Consider the following 17,162-nt stretch of genomic DNA (forward strand, 5'->3'; position numbering starts at 1 on the left):
TGAGGATTTTTATTGCTATATATTCTCAGCAGCATTTGGCTTGGTTACCATGGCTTCTGAATAATCTCTGTTTTGCAAATAGCCTCATTACCATAGTATGTGTCAAATTACATGTAACTCATTAATTAGGAGAAGATAAATTCTTGTAGCTTAAAAAATTTCTTTGACAATGAAGTCTCAAGAGATGTAAGCATCTTATTCTTTTAAAACATCACTATTATTAAAATATAATTCACACAATAAAACTCACCAATGCTAAGCAGAATACTTATCAGGTTTTAATAATTATGCATAATTGTATCAACTCCACAGTGATCACAATATAAAGCATTCTCATCTCATTCAAATCTCCTTTATGTCTCCTTAAAACCTCCACCTCCTTGTTCTTAACAATTACTGATCTATTTCGTGCTATCATATGCCTATCCATAATAACATTGCATGAGAGAATTACAGACATTTCTTTCATTTAACAAAATGCTCTTGATATTTAGTCATGCTGCTGTTTTAATCAGTGGGTTTTCTGCCATTTTTATTGCTAAGTTATATTTCACTTAGTCATTTAGATGGTGATCAGAATTTTAATTTTTCCCAATTTGTTATTATGAGTAAACATGCTTTTTGTGAACAAGGGTGAACTAATATTCATATATCTTGTATAAAAACCCAAGAAAATAATTTGTGGACAAATGATTAGTGCAGGTGTGTGGCTAAAGTACATGTGACTTCTTCAGAAACTGGCACTATTTCCCCTGGTACTAGTGAAGGAGAGCTGGGACTATTCCAAATGCACATCAATAATTGCTGTTAATATTCTTAATTATTGTGGGTGGTATGGGACTGAATGGTTTTAGTTTTCATTCATGTAATGATGAAAGGTAAACACAGTTTAACACATATGTTTTGTGCGATACCACTGTATTATCTTCCATTTCTTTATTTCTCTACCTATCTCCCTACCTGTCTATCTGTCTGTCTTTCTATTATCTATCTATCTATCTATCTATCTATCTATCTATCTATCTATCTATCTGCTATCTATCATCTATCTATCTATCTGCTATCTATGTATTTATCAACTATCAGTCATCTATCTATCTACACACACCCATAATCATATACATCAGATTATTTACCCTCTGTTCCCGTGCTATAAGAAATAGCTATGGTGTCTGGGAAGTGGATAGAGCATTGGAGTGCTTGCCAAGCATGTACAAGGCCCTGGTATCTGTCTCTAGAACTATGTAAAACAGGCTGATGTAGCATTTACTTACAGTCCAAGCCATGGGGATGTAGAGGCAAGAGTATCTCAAGTTCAATGTTGTTCTCAGCTACACACTGTTTTGAGGCAAGCCTGGGCTACATGAGATCATGTTTAAAAAGAAAAAAAGAATTGGCTATGTAGTTTAGATGTGAGCAACATATTCTGAAGACTTCGCACCATCTATTATTCTCCTTTCTGTTTTGTTGGTAATAGTGGGTTTTTTGTTTGCTTTGTTTTGTTTTGGGCTCTTTTCAGTTTATTGCTTGAAGGAATTACTCTAGTACAAGTGAAAAGGGGCTCCAAATGGCTATATGATACAAGTTGCAAGGTTTTTAAACTTGTGACTAGGGATAGAAGGGAAATTCTACTTACTGAAAAGAAATCCTCACTTAAACTTCAGAGAGCCACAGGCACCTAAAACTCATGAACCTTCAGCTGATCCATTAGCTGCTCCAATCTCTATCAGGAACCAGCATATGTTCTTCTGACAATCACACAGTAGCCAAATCCCTTCTCTATACTCCGGATGCTCAATTATAGGACTACTGTAAGCAAATTTCTTCTTAAATGCTTGACTGACTAGGTTTTTGTTTTGTTATTATTATTATTTTTAACCCATGATCAATGATCCCTTGGACAGTAGTTAAGATTTTCCTATCATTTCTCTGTTGAATTTGAATATGAGTATTATCCTCAGTGCCAACAGGAAGCAGGTCATCACCCTTACTTGCACCAGTAAATGGGTTGAAACTACAGGGGATCTGGATAGCAGACATAGAATAAAATCACCTTTCCTCAGTGGAAATCACATGCAGGAGGTGACTGCAGAAAGAGAGGACTCAAGGCGTTGGAGAAGGGAGAGCGCTCAAGAGGGGTGGGCTATGGCGGTGGGGGGGGGGGGCTGCCTTTTCAAGTCTTAAAGTGTCTTCTAAAAAGTGGAGGTTAAATTTCAGTGAAGTCAAATCAGACATTGTTCTGCTATTTTGTGTTTTTTGGAGACCTTAATCTTCTTAATCACAGCTGAATCTAGAGTCACACAAATTTTTATTTTTTTCCTTGAAATTTGCATAAGCTCTTCCATTTACATCATCAGTTTGAGTTTTGGCATACCATTTTTATAGGTGGTGTGATGTAAGGGCCAATGGTTAAAATTTTTGTTCATTCTGCATCTGGAAATTCAGTTGTTAAGCCCCTGTTTCTTGAATATATCCTTCCTTATTGAATTACATTGAGATAACTGACAAGACCCCCACACATTACTTACCTGTTTGTGTTGTGAACTCCAGTGTAGTCATTTGGTCTCAATGTCTCTATACTAATACTACACTCCTTCTGAATACTCTACCACGGGAGTAAGTACACATCTTTTGATTCATTCTCCATAAGAGGAATGTGGGCTTATGCTAGTTCGTTGGCGATTTCATACACAGTTTAGAATGAGCGAGCCAGTTCCCTGGAAGATCTCTGCTGGCATTTGAGATGAGATCACACTCAATTTACAGAATCCCCCAGAGAGAGCCAACATCTTGACCTTCATTAGCCATTCAGTGTTTGGTATCTCTCTCCATTTATTTAGATATTTTTAAACTTTTCTTAGCACTGTTTGGCATTTTTAGCTTACACATCTTGAATTTTTATTAAACTTATTGCTAGTTATTTTATATTTTTACACATTTGTAAAAATGGCTTATCTACACATTTTCAATTTGGGTAAGAAATAACGTAAAGAATAGGTTTTTATTCCATATTGATTTTGTTATTCAGAACTTTGGTAAACTCAATCACTCCTTTTCATATTTACTTTTTGTATGCTCCACATGAAGAAAAAAAACATTATGTTCTGCTAATAAACAGAAATTCTTTGTAAATTTTGTTTATGTTTTTCTTGAGCTAGTACTGTCAGTCAATGTTAACTGGATGCAGAGAGGGGGGATGCTTTGGTCTTGTTCTAGTCTTAAGGGTAAAGCTGTTGATCTTCACCATGAAGGATGATATTAGATGTGGAAGTTCTTATAGATTTTTATTTGTCTGTCTTTTGAGACAGAGTTTCTCTGGGTAGCCATAGCTGTCCTAGAACTTGCTCTGTAGACCACACTAGCTCTCCTCTACCTCCTGATGGGACGAAAGGTGTGTAGTGCCACACAGGCTTTTATTTCATTTCTGTAGATTGAAAAAACCAAAAAAACAAAAGCAAAAACAAAACCCAGTTTGAGTGCTGGAGAGTTAACTAAGTGGTTAAGAGCAAATACTGCTCTTCCAGGAGATCAGAATTTGGTTATCACCACCCCACTACATGGCTCACTTCGGATGTTGTCTTTTCATAGACTTTTCAAATTTGGTGTTTGAGGAACATGTCCTAAGTTTTTTCCTCTGTGATGATGGCTCTTATTCTCAAGATGTTGGTGTGGAAGACATAGGCGACATGGCTACTGTGTTGGCTGTGTTCAGTTTCCACAAGTCTATCAGCTTCCCAGACATCCTGCCCTTTAGGACACCAGGCAAGGCTGACATGTTGGAAGGTCTAAAGTCCTTGCCAAACCTTCTTGATTTCCTTAACCTTATCCACACGTCTATAAATAGTGTCTCCATTTAAATTTTTCAGTGTGTCTGTTTTTTGATACAATCAATGTTCTTAAATATCAGGTCTTCCTTAAGAGTTAAGCTGTGTTAACACACTCAGAATTATCTACACCTTTTCATTAAAAAAACAAAAGCCTTTAGAGGTAATTTGATCTTAAGGTCAGGTGGGCTCTTCTAAATGCCACTTGAGTACTGTGACTTTATACTTAAGCATATATTTCTTTTTTTAAATGGCAGTCTTAAGGTTAGTCCCCCTTCCTAAAACAAAGAAAACTCAAGGAGTTGAACTAATCAGCTTATTATTTAACTGGTCTTTGCCTCTCTTTTCATCTGTAGTAAATAGAAAGCATTTTTGGTGAGGCTTTGGAGACATTGTGGTGTCTATGATATGGAGAACTTGGAGTGTCATTATTGCTACATAAATTTTTTCTTCAAAACTTGAGTTCCTTTTTTTTTGTAACCTAGTCTCCTTTGACTTTCATTTAGTTATATTATTTGGCTTTCATTTTTCTAAACTATTTCAATAAGGTAGCATGTTTGCATTTCTAATTTTAAGATATGCCTTCATCAACCTAAGATTTCTCTACTTGGAAGTAATGGGAAGTGTTAATTTTCTAGTACACATTAAGGCAAGGTTCCACTGTGTTTGGGGAAAGTTTTGTTTGAGCACTTTGATTAAAAGAGAAGAGCAATTATTACAGACTATCTATTCTTCCTACTTGATTACATAAGCCAGCTCTTGGGGTCGCTATCTGCTGTTGACTCTGAGTCCACCCCTACTTAAGAACAAAGCTCTGCTTTACTTTATCATTTTTCTCACTGATTGTCTTCATATTTTAGCCCTCACATTAGGGTTGCATACGTGCTCATATTTGAGTTTCTCTTTCATTTGAGCTCTTGACTCTTTAAAGCAGAAACAAGGACAAAATCATAAGGAAACTGCATACCCTGGAAGTTGGGTAAATATCTTGTAAGTTTTAAACTGATACCATTGCCTGGATGAGGCACTGAGAGAATAAAGTTTCAGAATCACTTCATACCTTTGAAGGTAAAACATAGAAATATGTTAACATCATTTTTTTGGTGTGTCCAAGAACATATATATTCAGTACTTGAAAGAGATAGAGATGAAATATATATGGAAGATACTTGTTTTTTTAAATATTCATAGTTCTTCCTAAATGTATATAGAGATATAATTTTATGATAATTTGTAAATGTAGTCATGTTGTGCCTCCTGCTTTTTTCAATTTAAGTTCTATGTATTGGTTTACCATTCTCTCTTCTTTCTCTTCATGTTCTTTTATTATTATTATTATTACTACATGCATATAATATATTTTGATCAACCCCACCCTGTATTCCTACCTCCCCAAATCCCTCAAATCCCTTCCTTATTCCAATGACACCTTTACTTCCCAAGTTAATGTGATCTTCCCTGCCCCACCTCCGCAGCATGTGTGTGTGTGTGTGTGTGTGTGTGTGTGTGTGTGTGTGTATGTTTGTGAGTTTTTCATCCACTGAGCCCACTTATGTACATGTGGGTAGAACTATTTATTGAAGCATGGGTAGCTTTTCAGGGGTCACATCCCTAAAGAAAACCTGTTCTTGCACCAGTAGCCACTGATTGGCAATAGCTTCTGAGATAGGGATGGGACTTCATGACCTCTTTTCCTATCCACGCTGGTATTTTGTCAGATTTGATCTTGTGCAAGTCTTATGTGTATAGACCCAGCTGCTATGAGTTTGTGTGTGTACCAGCCCTGTCATGTCCAGTAAATGCTATTTCACTCTAGACATCCACCACCTCTGACCCCTAGAGTCTTTCTTTCTGTCTTCTCTACCACAATGACCCCTGAGTCTTTTGGAAGGGTGTGTGTAATAAAGATGCCCCATTTAGGGATGAGTACTGTGCAGTCTTTAGTTCTCAGCAGTCTTTCATTCTTTAATTGTGTGTCTCTTCATGTTATTTGAAACAGCTCAATACTTTTTTATTTTTAAATTTAAATTTAATTTTTGATAAATTATGAATGTGAGATGACAAAAAGCTGAAAATTCCTAATCTTGTTCTCTAATATTCTCTGAAAATTAGGAAGCGTGGTCATTTGCTAGGAGTGACACATAAATAGTGAATTCGGGGTTTAAGATGTGAATGTAGTTCACAAAACCTAATGAAGAGGAGAGACTGACAGCATAGACATCTCTTCTAAGTCATCATTCTTCTAACTACATAGCATTCCACTTCATGGAAGCAAATAGCCATATCAACAGTGCTTTGCTGTTGGAAGAACAGATTGAGTTGGCTAAGCCATTATTAGTTTTTTGGGTTTTGTTTTGTTTTGCTTTTTGGTCATGGTTAGTGTTAATAAATGTATTAAAACATGTAACAGGTGTCAGTTATACAAAACACGAAGAATTCAGTGATAACTAGGGAATTACTAAGTAAACAAGCTTCACATGTAGTAGAGTAGATGACATTCCTAGCTCCAAAATAAGGAGGATTGTGGTAAACTTCAAGACAAATGATGGAAGTGTTACTACAAAATCTACTTAACACTCAAAAGCCAAAGCCAAAAGCCAAATCTCAGTAGATAAGGGTTGGTAGGGAGGAAATCAGATTTATTTAATAACAACTCCCTGAGAAAATGAGGGCATGGCAGATAATCTCCCCCTCCTCTCCCCTCCCTCCCAAAAAACAATCTCAGAGAACTGAGGTTCACAAGATGGCTTTTAGCAGGGAGAGGGAGTACAGGGACAATGGAAAAAGAGGTGCCCACTGTTAGCAATGTAAAAGCATGATAAGAGTACAGAGGAACAAGAGAGTTATTCTGCTTCTGGAGACCTTCTAGAGGTTCATAGACAGGAGAGCATTTGAGGGAGATGATAAAGAACGTGTACAGTTGAAAGGAGAGATTTTTACAGAAGCACATTCCATGGGGAAATCAACCACCCAGATTATGCCTGACAATGTGAAATAACTTGGGCTGTTTTTCATAAGGATTATATAAAATGGAGAGATGGATTGAGGCTGAAATAGAATGTTGGTACATTATGAAAGAAAAGGAATCAGATGTTATTCTTCAGCCATCAAGAAACATAGTCCTGCTGGGGGGTAGGGGTGCATGTCTTTAATCCCAGCAGTTGAGAGGCAGAGGAAGGTGGATCTTTGAGTTCAAAGCCAGCCTGCTCTACAAAGTGAGTTCCAGAACAGCCAGGACTGTTACACAGAGAAATCCTGTCTCAAAAAGCAAAGCAAAACAAAACAAAACAAAACAAAACAAAAACAACAACAAAAAGAAAAAAAAGAAAAGAAAAGAAACATAGTCCCTTGAAGGGGGAGTAAGACTTTGAGACATGCTGGATTTTCAATGTTATAACATGGTAAGACGTGAAGACATGTCAGCAGTCATCAAGTAACAGCCCTTAGCTTTGACTCGTCTTACTGATACAATGAGTCCTTAAAGAATGAATGGGACTGAGAAGTGAAATATGAATGGTATGTTAATTCTATTTTTGGTTGTGAGCCTAGCCTTTAACAGCTGAGCCATCTTTCCAGCCCGGTATGTTAATTCTAAAAGTGAAAGCATTGGCTACAATATCTAAGAATTATTGCCACCCCCAACAACTTTCCACTATCCTTAAGGTTAGAACTTGATATGCCAAGTAGTGTCAATCTATCTAACACCGTTTACTTTCATGACTAAGACAAAATAACCATGACAGTAATTCTTAAATTATAAAGAGCCATTTGGCTCCTCTCTGGAGGCTGGGCATTCAAGCAGCATGGTTCCAGCATCTTCTAGGTATGCAGCAAAGCCTTTTTGCTGCATCATAACATGATGGAAGGCATCATATGTCAGCAAAGGACAACCATGAATAATTGAGTCTCTATTCTTCTCCTAAAGTCATTCTAATAAATGCCATTGTGAGGTCCCATCCTCATGGCCTCATCCAATCCTAATTAGTTCTGAAAGAACAACTTCCAATTGTCATCATCACAATGGATTTGTAGGTTAAACATTTTTCTATTTTCTTCAAAGTGAAGCTGATGGTGGCTTTCGTTACTTTTGGAGATTTTATAACATCAACCTACTTATTGTTTCTGATAGATGCATGTGGATGCAAACAGTGGTTTTGAGAAGTTGGTATCAGGAAGCTTGATGATGGAGTTCAAAGCTCTTTTCACAAGTAAGCATGTGATGATGATGAATGGCTAACATGATTAGGTTGGGACTCAGCCAAAACATTTATTGATGTCTGAATTTTGGTAAAATCTAGTTTTCCTTGAAATGGCTTTTCCTATGACTTATGCCTAACATTTCCAATTATTTAAAAAATATTTCCCAGTATTTTGTGAATAAATGATCTGTACTTAGACTAAAATTCTACCTTGAGATTTGAAGAATTAAATTGGAGTCTGCATTCCTTAGGAGATAAAACCCTTCATAGCATTCTAGCCTATGGAACTTCAGGGACAATGGATCGTAGCACAAATTCTAAGTGGTCTTAATAATAAAAACTGAGAGTCAGGTATAGGGGTAAATGCTGAAAAAATCAGAGAGACAAAGGAGCAAGCCATACCCACTTTTTACCTTGCCAACTCCTCAGCCTGAAAAGGGGCTGAGTTCCTGTCTCTGCCCGCCTTATATTCCTCTCTCCATCCAGCCACATCAGTCCCTGTCTCCACCTCCCTAGTACTGAGATTAAAGGCATATGCCTCCCAAGTACTGGGATCAAAGGCTTGAGATCCCGAGTGCTAGGATTAAAGGTGTGTGTCACCACTGCCTGGCTTCTATGGTTAACTAGTGGCTAGCTCCTCTCTCTGATCTCTAGGCAAGCTTCATTTGTTAGAGCACAAAAATATCATCACAATAGATGTTCACTTTAAAATATGTATTTGCAATGAGGTAATCAGCAGTTTTATTCACTGTATATTTTGAGATTTAACGATTTCTTTGGGAAGAGATATTTCTGTATTACCTTCTGTTTGGCTTTTATTTCTGTTAAGTCACTTAGTGGGACGGGGTATAAGAGGCCTCTCTTTCTTCGCATCAGTAGTCTGAAAAGACAGCATCTCCCTCTTCTTTGAGCAAATGGGAGAGGAAACTAATGATGGTGAGATAGCAGCTTGCCAGGCAGCAATTTGGAAGAGCTGAAAATTATGTCACACTTTGGTAAAGCTAACACTGCTCTGGCCTTAAAATCTCACATCACCTTAGGCCCTCTGTTAAATATGCCTGTAGTTAGACCCAATCAGCTTCCAAAAAGGACAGATTTTATACCTCCTTCCCCAGCTCCCCAACCAGGGAGAGTAGAACTCACCCCCTCCTGACATTTGTTCCTATGGAAACCCAACAGGGGACAGGAAGGAGAGTCCAAAATTATGCCTCTTTCAGGGGGCAGTATCCATTAGGCCTGGATATGTGTCTGTGGGTTCCTCCTCGTGGTGATTTTAAAGTAATGAACTTAACCATTCTCCAGGTTTGATTCATGCTTTTACAAAGTAATGAGAGAAAGATTTCCTTAAGAAGATGGTTCTGCCATCTATTCTTCAGTAAAGATAGACTTCAAGATCACATGTAGGTGATGAAGCACTCCCATCCCGCTATCATTTTTGAGCTGACAGCAACTTAAGACATTGACTTGACATTGCACAGCGTTCCAGAGGGTCCTTAGAGATATTTCTCTGTGTCAGGTTGGAACAAGTAACACTGTGTACTGGGTGTCACATATGGCAGACTGTAGAGGCAAGAAGGTGGTTAGCAGAGTCACCTTGAAGGTCTACTCTTTTCCAGACCAATAGGAGATTGTATACACACACATATGCACATACTCATCATACACACTCCAACTACATACATACATACATATAACACACACACCGTACCCCCACATACAATATAACATCATACTCACAATACATACCCATGTCTCTATATAACACACACACACATATGACACACATACACATACCCACACACATAACACAGACAACATGCACACATAACATAATATCATATACATACATACATACATCTATTTATCTCTATATGTATTATAATACACACACCACAAACATACAGATACATACAAATACATACATAAGCACAAATTAAATATTTTTTGTTTGTTTGTTTTATTTGAGACAGTGTCTCTCTTTGTAGTTATGGCTATCCTGAAGCTTGCTTTGTGGGCCAGGCTGGCCTCAGACTCACTGAGTTCCTCCTGCCTCTGCCTCTCAAATGCTAGGATTAAAGGCATGAGCCACCATGCCTAGCCTACAGATTCAATCTTGATAGCACCATTATTCAATTAGGTGTTGCATTACATATGGGAAGAGCTAACTTTTATTAATGTTTTTGATATCTGTAGTTGTAAAAGTAGTTTAGTTTTCCAATTCATGTACATTTGTACATCTAGGTATGCATATTTCATACAAAGTTTATAAAAATTGTATTATAATATTATAGGACTTTTTCTACCTATTAAAATTGTAAATTAGCATTTTACCAAGCTGATACATTAAATAAAATAAAGTTTGTCTTTTAGGTGGGAAAATATTCAGTCATTAGTTCTTATTATTAGTTCTACTTATTAGTTAAAATATGTCATTCATTGATTAACTTAACCACACTTCCTCATTTAACATTTATTGAAACAATGTTTTTCTACTTAATACTATAGTTAACATTTTAAAATAATTTTAATATACTTTTTTTTTTAGAATTTTATTGGATTAAAAGGCAGGTGATACTTAATCTAGATTGCCAAACTGACTTGCAAAAGGATCACTGTGGCCAAGTCCACATACCTTAGAGGTAAATTAGAGAAGTCCTCACTCGATTGTTAGTTCAGGCACTTTTATTCTTATCTTTGACCCCCCCCCTTCATTCTTAATCCTTACCAGCCCTGTGGGGGCAAAAGAAAATATCCTATTTTAATTTGTGACTCCTGATAGTAGTTTTAAGGCTCTTCATACTTTGAGTAAAACAATAAAACCAGAACTTAATTTCTCCTAAAATAAGGAAAGTTATGATGACTTCTATTACCCATGACATATTTGGAAACAATTTAAAATCAAGGGACTTGATTAGAACACTATTGTCGTTGTTTGTGGTATTTAGGGAAATTTTTTCCCCACATGGAGTCGTGCTGTGTATAATTGCATATAGTCACAGCAGGAGACAGACATTTTACAGAGATAACATTTGAAGCCAAGTTTGAAAGGCGTCCCTCATGATCCCTACCCCTTTGATTTCATGTGGTAATTATTTTGTAATCATCTACACATGGCTTGAATGTGGTGTTGACAGGAGCCACCATCCCCCCGCTGGGCATTAGAGAACTGAGTTTGGGGAAATATGATCAGAGAAGGTTTATTGAATTGTCACAATTTATCAATCTGACAAGTTCTCATTTCATTCTACTATTGTCTTCTTTCTTCCATTAAAAAAACTCTTTGTAAGAGGACCAAACAAAATGTGGACAATGGAATGCAACAATAATTAATAATAATAATAATAATAATAATAATAATAATAATAATAACAACAAATACCCAACTATGTTACCTGGAAGGAGATACGTTTTAACAGTGTTTGTTCAGGGCAGCCCAGTATATGTCTCTCTAGTTATTCTCTTCTATGGGCTTCAATTTTGTGACCTAAAAAATGAAAGAGGTGCATTAGGAAATATTTATGGATCTGGTCTCAGTCCAATGTTTAATTAATTAATTCGTTAATTAACTCACTAACTAATGTGTGTGTATGTGTATGTGCGTGTGCGTGTGCGTGTGTGTAAGAGAGAGATGGTGGTGGTGTGGGTGCTACAATATACACGTGGCAGTCAGAGGACAGCTTCTGTGGAATCCATTCTTTCCTTCCAGCTGGACTCTGAGAGTCTAACTCAGAACGCCAAGCTTGCACCTCAGTGCCTTTACTTACTGATCTACTTCTTTGGTCTCAAGCCCAGAGTTTAATTCTATGTTTTGTTTATGAGAAAAGGCAGCCGGGCGTTGGTGGCGCACGCCTTTAATCCCAGCACTCGGGAGGCAGAGCCAGGCGGATCTCTGTGAGTTCGAGGCCAGCCTGGGCTACCAAGTGAGCTCCAGGAAAGGCGCAAAGCTACACAGAGAAACCCTGTCTCGAAAAAAAAAAAAAACCAAAAAAAAAAAAAAAAAAAAAAAAGAGAAAAGGCAATCGTGAAGATTACATTTCAGTAGATGTAAATAAAATAATTTCAAATCTAATATCTCCACTGCACATCTATGAATAACTGAAGACACTGGGTAGGGTGATCATATCATAGACTGTCTAGTTACTGCTCTGAAATTTTAATTTAGAAGAGAGTAAGGCAATGGTCCTGAATATGCATGTTGACCCTTTGGTATGTTAGAGACACATATTTAATGTATTAGGTTTCTAAGGTTTTGAATGTGACTTGAATTGTAGTTGTGTATTAAAGTACACTCTAGTTTTACATATTCAATATCTTTTTCCTAACCAGAAAGTAGAAGGTGCTGCAATAGCTAATATTTTCTTCAGCTTGGCATCCTTCATATCTCCCTTCCCTGTTTCTGCAGGGAATATTTTCTCACCTTTGAGATTCTCACAGGGTTGCCAATCATATTGTCTTCTCTCTCACCTTCTGTGGTGGCTGAAAAGAAAATGGCCCTCATAGAGAGTGGCACTACTAGGAGGTATAGCTTTGATGGAGTAGGTATGGCCTGGTTGGAGGAAGTGTGTCACTGTGGGGGTAGACTGTGAGGTCTCCTTTGCTCAAGCTTGGATCAATATTACTCAGTTGCTTTTGCTGCCCATGCAGCAGATGTAGAACTCTCAGCTTTTCCTCCAGCACCATGTCGCCTGCACACTGCCATGCTTCCCACCATGATGACAATGGTCTAAACCTCTGAACTGCAAGCCTTCACCTCAATTAAATGTTTTCCTTTGTAAGATTTGCTGTGGTCCTGGTGTCTCTTCACAGCAATAGAAACCCTAATCAAGACATCTACCTTCCTCACCCAAATTCACCCATGGAAAGGCAAGTCCATTCTGGGACTTTTGTACTGTAGCTTTAGGAAAGGTTTAGTTTGACTCTCAAGTTGAAAATTTAGGACCGCCAGATGAGAGAACAGCTTGGTAGAGGAGCACACACTCAGAGAAAGGGCATATAAACAGTGGAAGGGCCCTGGCTCAGCAGAAGATGGCAGGGTCAGTGTTAGCATGCACAATGACCTATCACAGCAGAAAATAAAACAATGAAAGCTTGCAGAGCAGACCTAGCCAAAGAGCATTGTTTTCAACATGTAGAAATAGCCAGTTGGCAGTAAGAGGGAATAAGGCCAGGCTAGAAAGAGCATTTAAAGTGAGTAGACATGAATGGATGACAGAATGAGAGAATTCTGATGCTATTGGTTATATCGCTAGATTGTATATACATGACTCAGTAGACTCTTTTTGAAAACTGAATTTGTTTTCCAATGCTCATAATCTGATGGATTCTACCACAAGTAAAAGAATAATTTAAAAAATTATATATACATTTGAGACAGGGTTTCAAGTCCAGGCAGACCTCCAACTCCAACAAGCAGACCAACAACTATGTAGTTGTAGATGACCTTGAACTTCTGACTTTCCTGTTGCCATCTTCTAGGTGCTGGAATTTCAAGCCTGTGCTAACACACCCAGTTTATGGGATGCTGGGCAGAAATCTAGGGCTTCATATATCCTAGTCAAGTATTTGACTCACTGAGCTATGTCCCAGCCCTCACATAAATTTTTAGAGGCCTGTTTAGCCGCAATAAAGAATAGTCAGTGAAAATAATATTGCTGATTACTATACTCAAATGTGGACCCAGGATTGTTAGTTTGGGCCTTAAGAACACTTATCCAATACGTTCTTCCTGAGCCCAAAGTAGCAATAAAATGCTACATAGTATTACATAACCATAGAGAATTAAAAACCACATGGAAATGTCATTGTATTTTTATATTAGCTTTTGGGCTTTTTCCCTATTGTTGTATCTGTGAGAATTCAGAAGAGAAAGTTAAGAGAAGTGGAATGATGTCTGTTTTATGTTTAAAGACATGTGTCCTTGGAGGAAGTCACTTCCTTCCTGGACCCCATGCCCTATTCTGAAAAACCAGTAAAGCAAGGTATTTGGGCTACATCATTCCCAGGTCCTTGGGGTTTTGTACCCATCTTCTCTCCTTCCATTCCCTTCTTTCCCATCTCTGCATTTTCTTCAACTATGATTTGTGATTCTGACCCCTCAGGTTATAAAGGACATAAATGAGTTGGGAGAATTTGCAAGGCAGTGATGAGGAACAAAGTATAGCCCCCAGAGGTCCGCCTCCAGGTACTTACTTCTCCAACTAGGCCCCACCTCCTAAGATTACTACAATCTTTCAAAAATAGCTATATTAGCTGGGAACCAAGGACTCAGCATAGGAGCCTGTGGGGGAAATTCACGTTTGAACTCTAAAAAGTCCTCACATGATCAAAGGATTGTTTAAACTGGAAAATAGCCATATCAGCAAGGCTGCTTATGTGTTATTGCTTCCCAAACTCCTTCCCTTTTGTTTAGATTGTATTACTGGCTATGTTTGCAGCTTGGTGTGGCCCACTTTTTCATTAGGCAGGAGAATAAGTCACAAAAGCCACCTAGAGGCTTGCTTATCCATTAATCTTCCCTCTCAGTCTTTCACAGTCATCAATCTCTTGTGTATTGATGGGCTATAAGAGGTTCAGATGGTCTTCAAATGCCACTAGGGCAGATAGAAAGCATATGCTGCCCTGTACGAGTCACTGCATGGAGGAGAACCACACTGTTATGGGGTCTTTTGGTTCTTATCTTCTTGGTGGAAAGAATTTAGGCAAGAGACGCAGATTACTTAAGCAGAAATTAATTCAGCATAACAAAGCAAAGTCTTCAGGGATTGAGTGGGCTAGCCCAAAAGGAGAGGAGGCAGCGACACAGAAGGTTCTGATTGTAGATTTTAGTCAAGTTCTTAGGACTATTTATAGGGTGGGTGGCATATTTATGGGATAAGATGATACCCTTCCATCCCAAACCGTGGTGGAACGGATTTCTCTCTTAGCTGTTTTCTTCCCATGATTCTTTAGAAAATCAAGGGAGGGTCAAAACAGTGATGTAAATGATTTTATGATAAAGTTGAGGACTTTTGAGTCTCCGGACCACACATGGGAAAACGCCCAGTGTCTTTGTTTTGAATGTAGTGGGAACAGTCTATCTCTAACTTAAAGGATACTTAACCATGACGAGGCATCCCGAATACCTGGAGACACAGCTACCAAGATATGTCTGTAGTCTTTTTGGTGGTTTCATGTTTATGCTCTTCTTGAGACCCCTCAAAGTCCCATGACTTTAAGTTAACGCAGCCTGCTATCTAAAGGCTAACGAATTTTGCTGTTTTTCAAATGGCTTGTCAGGCTGTACCAACAGGAACAGGGTCTTAGCCATGGTTGTACCCCTTACACTCCTAACACCTATCTTCTCCCCAATAAGGAGATTGCTGGTTTTTTTTTCCTTAATCTAGTTTTTTTATTCTTCCTTCACTTATTTATTTACGTATACAACACTGACCAATTCGATTACTTACTAAGATACTTTATATAATCCTGTCAGGGACAGACAGAATACTTTATAGACTGGACAGTGACCCTATTTGAATGTTATTTTTGTCATTTGATTGAATCCTTATAATATGATAAGACAGAGCAGCAGAGTAGAAGTTTGGGGAACAGTAACTGTGTTTGTACTCTGTTTATATGTTGTCTTCTTTGTTTGTTTTTTGAGTCAGGGATTCACTATGTAAGTATTGGCTCTCCTCATGTTAAGTAGCCCAGGCTGACTGTACACTCAGAGTGATTTTCCTGATTCAGCCTGCATTTAGGATTACAGGGATGAATCTTGCTGTGTGTGTGTGTGTGTGTGTGTGCTTTGCAGCCATCAAAGCTCCTGTTAGTCAGTGCCATTTCTTAACTCCTTTTCTCTTTTTTGTTTTGTTATGATGCATGTGGTGTCCCCATTAATCTTCTGGAAGAGAGCTTCCACAGTTGATGAGTTGCTTCTGGAAACTTCGCTGATATTTTCTGTCTTCCCTCTACAGCAATGGGCTGAATGTTCTCTTGAATGGCAGGGATTATTTACGGCGTAGGTCCTTCAGTGTCATTGTCCACAGAGAGAAGTATGACGCCAAGGGCGTTCTCTACTCTGGATGCCAGATGCAACTCCCATTAGCAGTAACGAGTACTACGTGTATGGCTGTTGCTTTTCCTGGACCGCTGCTCCACCGCTGCTAGAGAAGAGACTCTGCCATCCATCACATCACCATCCACTCTTGCTTACTTACTCTTTTCTTTAAATAACCTTCCACATAAGAAAGTGGAAACATTCCATTGTTTATCTCTGACTAATAGGCCCTTTTTAATAATAGGCATAAGGTCTCCCAAAGCAGACAGGCAGAGTTTGCTTTCTCCTCACGAAGGACAGTGCTGAGGAACTCGGTTTCACAGGAAAGTCAATTTGACCATTAAGAGGAATGGACTGTAATATTTTGAGGTTCAGGAACTCTGATTCCTCTGGATCCAACACAGCACTTACTGCCCTTTTAGGCAAGCAGTGGAGAATCCACAATAGTAACCAGAACTTGCTTTGCCCTTCATATTAACTCATGCTCAGAGAAAGCCTTCAAATATATATATCTTAGTGGATATTATTCTAAGATTTGGAAAAGTCTTTCAAATACAAGATTCAGAAAAAATACCATACAATTATTTCCTCAGCTTTCTCTAAACTAAAATGGGGGGCTTTATAAACTAATCCCCCATTGTTCACTGATTTTACAAATTTGAGAGCTACACAACATACTTTTATATAGGATGCAGTAAAACACTGGGGGTAATTTTGCCCCGGGGGAAGATGAGCAATGTCTGAAGATTTTTTTTTTTTTTTTTTTTTGTCCTATCAGTAGGAAGGATACTCATAGGATGAGCAGAGACAAGATATGCTGTCCAACACTCTGCAACGCTCAGGCTAGCCCCCACTACAAAGGATTATCTGGCTTAAAACATCAGTTTTGTTGAGACTGAGAAATTCTATACTGGAGGTAGTTTCTGTGGCTCATAAGGAAAAAGAAAATAAGAGAAAGTTTCTCATTAAGCAACTTTCTAGAACAGATGATCTTTTAATCTTGTTTTGTAAGGAAAAGATTTGAATTAGGTTAAATAAAATAGATCTAAATAAACACTAAAAGATAGTCTGGAAAAAGTCAAGTCAGGTTAGATTTTCATA

At 38.0% G+C, this 17,162-nt stretch overlaps 1 protein-coding gene across 1 annotated transcript; it reads right to left on the reverse strand.

Annotated features, from left to right (window-relative positions):
- Nucleotides 1-1,685: 1,685 nt before the first annotated feature.
- Nucleotides 1,686-2,040, reverse strand: LOC114694855 (eukaryotic translation initiation factor 1-like). The gene is made up of 2 exons (XM_028871936.1): nt 1,880-2,040; nt 1,686-1,839 (listed from the first exon to the last, which is right to left on the reverse strand). Exons 1-2 carry the CDS (start codon nt 2,038-2,040, stop codon nt 1,686-1,688), a joined length of 315 nt encoding a protein of 104 aa, XP_028727769.1.
- Between the last annotated feature and the right edge of the window lie 15,122 nt (nt 2,041-17,162).

The sequence above is a fragment of the Peromyscus leucopus genome, chromosome 20, assembly GCF_004664715.2.
Source record: "Peromyscus leucopus breed LL Stock chromosome 20, UCI_PerLeu_2.1, whole genome shotgun sequence".
Lineage (NCBI taxonomy): Eukaryota > Metazoa > Chordata > Mammalia > Rodentia > Cricetidae > Peromyscus > Peromyscus leucopus.